At 31.6% G+C, this 9,878-nt stretch overlaps 1 protein-coding gene across 1 annotated transcript; it reads right to left on the reverse strand.

Moving 5' to 3' along the window:
* Nucleotides 1–1,091: 1,091 nt before the first annotated feature.
* Nucleotides 1,092–4,253, reverse strand: LOC108218741 (transcription factor bHLH145). The gene is made up of 4 exons (XM_017391828.2): nt 4,081–4,253; nt 3,253–3,932; nt 3,006–3,158; nt 1,092–2,920 (listed from the first exon to the last, which is right to left on the reverse strand). Exon 4 carries the CDS (start codon nt 2,876–2,878, stop codon nt 1,793–1,795), a length of 1,086 nt encoding a protein of 361 aa, XP_017247317.2. The 5' UTR covers nt 2,879–2,920; nt 3,006–3,158; nt 3,253–3,932; nt 4,081–4,253; the 3' UTR covers nt 1,092–1,792.
* Nucleotides 4,254–9,878: the final 5,625 nt, after the last annotated feature.

Raw genomic sequence — 9,878 nt, forward strand, 5'->3', positions numbered from 1 at the left:
TTTATATGAATTTCATATTTAAAGTAGAGTTGTTGGAGTCCACATTGTTCAAAACTATATAAGTACTTTCGATTTTGATTTTTCTTTTCATGTTTTTCAAAAAAAAAAAATTCTGAATAAAAATTTAAACATCAAATTTTCATTCAGAAAAAAATAATTTAAAAATATTTTACGAAAACTATATTTTAAAATAGTCCTAAAAATGTGCCAAAAAATAAGGTATACAATTGAATGAGACGGAGGAGTACCGTCTAATTTTAAAACTTCTTTTTGTAAAAAGTAAATTTCAAAATCCGAGTGGATCGATATCATATATTTTGTCTTTATAATTTGGTTTTTATTTAGGCTATTTGTATCCTCGTACATGAATCCAGTGGGTCGGACTAGGGGAAGTACATACATCCCCTCAGGCTAGTGCTTCAAACTGAGAAACCACTTTGACTACATACGATCTCTGTTTTTTCATTTGTGGGGAGTGGATAAATCACATTTTTCTCACCACAGTATCTTCGGTTCTTCACTCTGCTCTCAAGTTTTAGAGTACCGATGACAACAAAAAAGAGCACAAATGAAAGAAAAAGAAAAATTAACTTTTCTCCTCAGAGTTGTTGATAGAAAAGAAAAACATGGAAATAACAAAAAAACAAAAATTAACTTCTGCAAAAAATAATCGATTTTTTTTTTTTGGAAAATTCTTAAAAAATTTCTATACACCTCATTTCTAGAATTTTCATGTCGAGCACTTTTTTCCCGACTGACATATGCTACTATCATTCATGTGTGTCCATGAGCACACATATTAATTCATATGCATATGTTCTGGCTGCCTGGAGAAACTACCCTTACTAGAAGCATTAAAAATAGAGGAGCATACGCGAATCTCAGAACTTTAATAAACCAAAAAGTGGCCCCTCAAGTCACGCCTTAGATTTGCACCATTTCAAGGACCAAGAAGTCAGCACACAACTTCCATCACTCACTATCTCAAACACTCCCTTTAGTACTATATTCTACAAGTAGTACAACAAATGCATGCATGCGAACCAATATGCTGATGCTGCTACTACCTAATACCATATCAAGAAGCAACAACACAATCAAAAGCATATTTGACAACAACATTCCACCAAACAATGTAATACAAACACATATCATTACACATATAATATCACACAGCTGCGAAGCACACCGAATATACTATTACATAGGAAATAAATACATCAAAGGAGTTCACACATGGAGCTCAGGAGTTCACACATGGAGCTCAGCTGTTATAAATAGATAGTGCAGTCGAAAGCTCCTCGAGCAATCCATTTGTAAGAGCTTCAGACAGGGAATGAGATTCATTCACCCCACAATAAGTGAACAAAACAGGATTACATAAAAGTAAGAAAGCGAGAGTTTGGGTCCAACTCACCCACCGGGCGTGCATTCTTTTTCCTTTGTGGGGTTTGCTTTCTGGTCTACGAAGGCAACTTCCATGTTAGGGAGTGAGTGTTACTCTCTCTTAATCTTCAAAGATATGTAGCCATCATAGATTGACCTTTATTGGAAAGCAACATTTATACTACTTCTGCTTTTTCTTTACATTACTAACTCAAGAGTTGTGAAAAAACTCCTGAATCGAAATCACCGGATTTGATCTTGTGCCAACCAAGTCCGTAGGAACGAAACCTTAGAATTTGACCTTGTGCCAACCAAGTTTTTGGGAACAAAAGCGTAGAAAAACTTGAACGAAGTACCATTAGAACTGCTATCACTACTGGTGCTCATGAGAGTATGAAAGAATGTTTTACTGACCATCAAGGCCTAATACTCTAGCTTTGTCCTTTAAAGATCGGAGGTAATGGATAGCATCGTCAATGACCGCAATAGAATCTTTACCTTTTCCATCAGGAATGATGCTCTCTAAAATGCTTATGGTCTTGCGTATTTTGTCTATCTTAGACTGTTGGTGAGACACTGAATCTGATTCTCCCAACATATTGTTGCTGTTACCACAATTAGATTCTGCATCGTGTTCATACTCGATGCATTTATCACTTTTAAAGGAACTTGCAGTGTCCACGAGTGATGGAACATTATGTCCCTCGCCTGAAAGTTTCTGTTTTTTGGTTGGCATAGCTGAACTAGCAACTTCTTCACCGCTCTCATCAGACCATACTCTTTTACCGAAAGGAGTAGTATCAGGTGAATGGCCAGTGCTGGCCTCTTCCTCGTCCTCAGAGTAATCATCTTCATCATCAGAGTAAAGTAGTGCATCAAGTTCTTCACTGTCCTCATGCATCTCACTTTTGACATCAGTTTCATAATCTTGATCAACATATCTTTTAGGTGAAAACTGCATAGATGGATTACTTGCATCCCTTTTACTTTCTAGCTCCTCCTTGTACAGAGTGAATGCATTAGAAGGTTTCGGGCGCAACGATGGCATGTTGCTGACAGGACTATTGATCCCAGAACCGAATATCAATGTGGTCTGATCTCCAGACTGATCGAAAACAAGAAACCTCTTAGAAGCACTCTGAGTATCAAGGGACATTTTTGGAGGACTCTGGGTATCGAAAGGCACAGAGTCCCCGCAGTTTTTATATGGAGAAGCAGAGTTCAGCACCGGGGTAAAAGCCTGACGGAAACGAGGCAGGCAGTAAAACCAACCACGCGGTTCATTTGGTTGACTGTCCTTGACCTGAGGCATCCCATAAAACCCATGCATAGGCAGAACCCCTGTCGTAGAAGTAAAATTACTGCACAGGTTTATATAAGAGGGGACCGTAGTCTGCTGCCCCAAACCGTATTGAGCATTCAATATATTCAAATTGGGTGATTGCCCATTCGATTGCTGGTGACCATACCAGCTTCCAATGCCCTCTTCCATCCAACCGAAACCACCCGACAGAAAATTGAAAGAGTAAGCTCTCTGAAAAGAAGAATAAAACAAATTAGTCAAACTTGTACAAACTATCAACTTCAGAAATTAGACACTGATGAACATGAAAACGTACCAGATTGACAACGCTTGAATATTGACAACTATTGACTGTTCTTTGACAACAATGTAAAAAATAAAACTAAAAACTCCAGCTTAATAAGTTGAACACGAGTACGAGAAAACCAAACTACGTTACAGGTTTGAGCAACTGACGAAAGTATTCAGCCTGAAAAATGATATCAAGTGTTAGACCTTTCCACAACAACTGGAAAATCATTCACAACCATAAGAGCAAATAAAATTAGAATCTAACTACTTACCTGGCAATCCTGTAGAGGTTGAAAGCAAGCAATAACTCTAACAATTATGGTGGCACCCCCGGCAATTCCATTTTCATGTTTCAATGCTCGGAATTTTGTTTGGCCAGCTGCTTGACACACCATAACTACTTTTTTCCAACCCTTATATTCCCCCCTTTTCTTAACCCAAACTAAAATCTCCAACACGATATACCCAAAGAAAATCCCTCAACAAAATCAATTCAACTTGAAGGCAAGAAAGTAGATCGATACAAACCCTAAAAGACAAACTCGGAAAGGAAATTACTCGAGAAATTAACTAAAAACGAAGAAATTTTCACTAAATCTGGTAAAACTAGAGCAAAAGAGTGGAATTGGAGTAATTTAACCTAACAAGATGATACTAACTAACAAGATTTTCAACTGATCAAACGACAATAACAAGGAATGACAATGAAAAGATTAGATCCCATTGATGAATTGTGTGTTATATCAAAAACCAACAAAAGGGAAAGCGCAAAAGTATATAATTGAGGGATTTAAAGAGCTGAATTACAGAATAACTCGACAATACAAGCTGATAATGAATCTACGGACAACATAAACAGAGAGACTAAACCACCGCATGCTGTTCTTTCTTGTATATATAAAATCTGATATATATAACCAAGATTCTCAATCAGTCACAGATTCAAATCCACCTGCAAATAGAATTTCACATATAAACAAGATTCAATACAAACCCATCAAATTAATGTACAAATTAAACACAAATCTGTAGATAAATACATGCAACAGATCTAGCTAGTACACATAAGCTCATTATACAAAACAAAAAGGGTAGCTTACAGTGAAAATTCGCTTGCTTTGTGCTTAACTTCTTGAACTTTTAGATCGGAGAAGCCCAGAGAGAGAGAGATTGCAAAAAGGAGATAAGAGAGAGTGTGTGTTTTGAGTGTGTGTATTGGATTACAGAGAATGCATAATAATAGAGGGAGGAGAGTACAGACCACAGAGTGTGTAAAGACAGGAGATGTGAAATGACAAGAATGCCCTTTTACAAGATGTGAGTTAGGTACTGGTGAATCACGCGTGTGTTAGTGCACGCTTGCTTGCATTGGGTTTTGATGGAAAATGAATGAATTATGTTCTGTGGCTGGACCCCACACACTTCTTGCTAATTACTCCCTCCGTCCCTATTTATCTATCTGTCCATTTTGGAAGTAAAATTTTGTCCCTATTTATCTGTCCATTTATACTTTCAAAACTAATTTAATGATAGTTTTTCAAATATATCTCCATAATTTCAATTTTCAAGCCTTGACTTGTTTAAAACTTGGTTGAATTCATGTTTTCAAGACATAAAATAGGGGTATTCCACCATTTTCAAGATATTAATTAGAGGTATTTAATGAAAAAGTTCATACAATCAATTGTTTCTTGGTATGTTTTTTTTTTTAAAAATGGACAGATAAAAAGGGACGGAGGGAGTAATTGTCTCAATTTTCACTCTTATAAATTTAACATTTATAATAACAAAATATAGAGATAAATGGATAATAAGTTATGCCATAAATTTTGTTGGATTTTAAATTCTATTTCGTTAAAACCGATAAGTTCCATAAAATTATGTTCATTTTCAAAAATAAGATCTTTTTTTAAAATATTTCCATGACATTAAAGTGTTGAACATTGCATAATTAAATTTTTATATATTAGTGACTTTAAATCCAGCTATAAATTAAATAAAAATTATATTCTCTCTCATATTTTTCTTATTTAACTTTTTGTAGTCAAATTGACCGAATTTCGACTATCATTTATTTTCATCGTTTTATAATTTATAAACTTTGTAAAATATATATTGAAAGTACTTATTAGTGGTACAAATTTTATTACATAAATTTGATAAATTTGCACAAATAAGTAAAATAAGTTTAAAATAATTTTCTATGAAAAGAATATTGTATTAATTATATTAACTGAAAAAATAAAATAAATAATTATAATCACTTTAAATTTCCAAATTCTACAACATTGGAATTTGAGTGGAAAAATGCTGCCGCGAGGCGCAATGAATGTCTTTAAAGCCGTGTAATGTAGTCAAATCAATTACAAGCTTTATAGACCAAGATAATGCATATGGACCCGTTTTTGTTGAATCAATCTCTAAACCTAACCCTTCTTTTCACAGAACAAGGTAAAATGTCTTTTATTTGTTCTATTTATGTTGGGAGTAGAATTACAAACTACTACCATCGTCCATCGGATACAAGTATACAACTCGGATGTGATATTATCCTTTAGACCCTAATCAATCACAAAACAACAATCCGTTTTATACAGGTCGGTTTATTATTTTTTGCCAATTTTTTAATTATTTTAATTACATAATCAAAATTACTTTATATATATAATTTTAGTAAGAATATATAATAAGTATTTTAGTGAAAAAATTTAATACTTCAAATAATCACCGAAGATAAATATTTATGGTTGTAAAGCATAATTAGGAAAAATGTCAAACAAAGAAAACAGGGAGCCGAACATCTCAAACTACAATCTCTATCATAGCCTGTAGGAACAAAATTAAAAGAAAAGCTCATGCCCACTCTGCCCTGCACAAAACCATAACCATAAACTTCTTTTCAAATGATGTGATTTATGAACATATCTCAATCATCAACAAATTTAAATGACTATTTTATCCCCGTTCCTAAATTATAAAAAGGAACACTAGCATGCGTATGTATAGACGCTACACAACAAGAGTATTGTATATAATTAAAGATAATTAATCATGGTATGATGAAGCAGACTCCATTACTTATGGCATAATCCTTGATGAAATATTGCCTAATTACTTGATTACTTGATAGAGCATAAAACATGATTTGTGATGAAACTGTATGCGTCATTACTTGGACTTTTATACATGTAATGACAATATGACATGCTTAGCAATTTATTTATATTGTTTTATCTCGAGTTTTGATTATTTTATGGGAGCAGGTATTTTCATCTGACGGTCAAAGTTCAAATTTAATAAATATACTACTGTATATTTTATCTCATCCGTAAATGGTTAGATATTAACCTTCCTGTTAAGTTTTTGTTTGGAAAATTGTTATCAGAATTATTGTGCTGCGAGGAAAAAAAACAACAGTCATAAGGTACTTTAATTTTATAGAGAAATACTTTAGTTATAAGTGAAAAACTGATAATTATTGATAATTAATATATTTTAGAAAAGTTATTTTATGTATTCCATGATATTCTCAATTTTATTGATAGTTTTTTATAATATCAAATTGGATTTAACTGTTAAGTCATCATGACAAGTAGAACTCCGGTTTCTTAATAACTAAACTTGGCTCAGATTTTAAATTATTTTAAATTTTAAACTGAAATTTATATAAGTCAAAACCTGGCATAGTTTTAGAATTAAACCAAACTGTCTAAAGGCAGAAATAGTAGGATATATTTTTTTTATCAATCTATTTTATTTTTATGATTGTTTTTAATAAAAAATCATCAATATTAGAATAATAATTACCAATTTGATTTATTATTACTATTTTAGTAACTTATAAAAAATTTAATATAAAATTTTCCTAATAATATTTATCACATTAAATCATTATAAAATATAAACCATAACTTTAAATCTGTTCAGAATTCTGGGCTCTGAATCTGGAACTAACATAATTGACTAAGTTATGGCAAAGTCAAAGGAGCCATGCACTGGTTTTTTTAATGAGGAAGCACCATGCGGAGATATTTGGCACTGGAAGAAGATCTACAACACCACAATTATTTAACCACTGACATAATTTAAGTCACATACTATGAAAAAACAATATATACTTTAACATAATGGGTGCATATTTAAATACATACATGTATAAAATAGTAGCAATAGTTATATACACAACCCTATTGGTTGGAGTGGAGGGAACAATATTCAACCCTAATCAAGTTCTCCCATTCTCCAAATTCCATTGGGTCTTTACTTTGTAAGACACTCCACCATCTGCAGATAAAAAGTAAAGCACAAAAGAGGCTCGTTCCGAACTTATTTAAACGTATGTTACTTTTACTTTACTTATTTAATTATTAAGCCATATGCCCGGCAACATGAGCTTTAAGTATTGCCCACTTAACAAAGACTTACGTATCTTTTACTGCCACCATCGATAAAAGGCTTCAACTATATTTTCTCCGTGAGAAACACATTTTTGTAGGTTTCATGATTTTATGAAAGCTCTTTTTTAGAGTTCAAAAAATGTTGTGCCGGTGATCAGCTATCTGTCAATTTCAACATTAAATTTTTAATATTGGTAATGTTATTTGATTAGGAGGGGTTTCGGTTTTCATAGATTGAGTTTGAATTGTGAGTTATGACTCAGACTTAATGTGTTAAATAGGGAGTCCAAAATATATAATTTTGACTTATTATTAATTTATAAATTGTTAAAATTATGATAATAAAAATAAAACAATTTACGGGGAATTTATGACTTATGAATAATTTTTATAAAAAAATTTAAATTAAATCACTGGGAAAAAACCTCAAAATAACTTACGACTTTGAATTATGTTTTGGCTTATTTCCGATTATAAGTCAATTTCAAACTATTACATAAATATTTTTTAACTTAAAGTCAGAAACAATTTCAAACTCTGACTGCCCACCAGCCACTCACTTAATCATGTGTGTGAGATATTATACTGTCGTGTAATTTAATTTAACTAGCATAAAAGCCCGTGCGAGGCACGGGGCTCTAGTTTTTGCTGTATTTTAAATAATATTCATATGTCATTATATTGTTATTGTATGGACCTTGAGTTTGTATTATGTTTTAAATAATATCCGTGTGTCATCATATTGTTTCGAGCGTAACTATTACGTTTTACTTTTTGACAAAATATGTAAACATGAAAAATGTAATATATGCAAGCTAATAGCATTAATAGTAATAATAAGTACTATTCCCTCCATTCCATTTTATATGACCCTTATTCTTTTTTGAGACATCTCTAAAATAATGAACTTACTATACTTACTATTTTTAAACACTACTTATCACTATTACACACACTACTTCTCTATTTTATACTCTTTTATATTAAATAAACACTATTACACTCACTACTTACCATCACTATCTCAAATCTATTATTAAATTTTGATATATTCCACCACTTTACCTACTTTCCAACTAAATTTCCTCTTTTTTACTACTTTTTTCTTAATCTCCGTGAAAGTCAAATAATGTCACCTAAAATAGGACGAAGGGAGTATATTTTTAAAAAAAATTATAGATCAAAAACTACATTTGAACTGATATTTCTATATTCAAATTCGTTAGGATATAGAGACCATCATCATATTATCAATGTTCAAAATTATATGCGAAATTAATACTGAAATTTTAAATTTTAAATATATTATACCTCATTAAAAGAATCTGTAATTTATTGTTGAAATTATTAAATTATTTCAACTAATATACCATGATTTTGATAAAAACCTGTTTTTGATATGTGAATTACGATATCCTAAATCATGATTAAATGAAGATGTGTGGTCCGCGTTGCCCTACATTTATTTCTTCTTTTTTGAGCGTACGTTTGCATAATTATTAAAGTGATACATGATGGAGCAGATCATCAACACATTCTTTTTAGCATATGTTGCACACATTTTGTATAAATAAAAATTGAAACATGTGTTGTACGTAAAAAGACACGTACCTTATTTTATTATAAAAGTATCAATTGAACACTAACCATATAATTGCACCCCAAAAATTTCTGACACCTTTGATGTGTCTTATCCTTTTATTTTTCATATCAATTACTACCTCCGTCCCATTTTATGTGACCCTTATTCCTTTTTGGGACGTCCCAAAAAGAATGAACCTACAATACTTACTATTTTTGAACACTACTTTTCACTATTACACCCACTACTTTCTTCCACTATCTCTTTTCTATAATAATATAAACACTATTACACCCACTATCTTCCTCCACTATCTCAAATCTATTATTAAATATTGGTAGGTCCCACCACTTTACCCACTTTTCAACTAAACTTACTACATTTTTCTTAATCTCCGTGAAAGTCAAACCAGCTCACTCTTTTTGGGACGGAGGGAGTATATAGTACTTCAATGTATTATATTTTTATTGTTAATTTAAAAATATTTGATGAATATTACTTTGATACAGTATGTTATAACATTATCTCGTTATAAAATTTTAATTTTCTATAATTAGTTTTTTGAGCTTGTCTATTAAGACTTTAATGATTTTTCATGTAATCGTTATAAAACAGATCTCAAACAAATGATTTTATGGAATTTCAAATAGCAAAAAGAGAGTAGATATGAGTTAGGCATCATGAAGTTCATAAAACCATAAAATATTTAGTTCAATTAGTCGTGTAGTTACTTTTTTAGCTTTGTGCAAACTCACATTTTTAATATTTTGATACTCGTATTTATTAGGAGTGATCAATGTGGCATATCATGTTCAATTGTTGAAGATCAAGTTATATATTCGATATTTTGAATCATGAAAAAACTATTCTTATTCTAGTCCCGTTTAACCAGATATTAGTTTCAGAATCAGATTATCCG

Source organism: Daucus carota, chromosome 4 (genome assembly GCF_001625215.2).
Source record: "Daucus carota subsp. sativus chromosome 4, DH1 v3.0, whole genome shotgun sequence".
NCBI lineage: Eukaryota > Viridiplantae > Streptophyta > Magnoliopsida > Apiales > Apiaceae > Daucus > Daucus carota.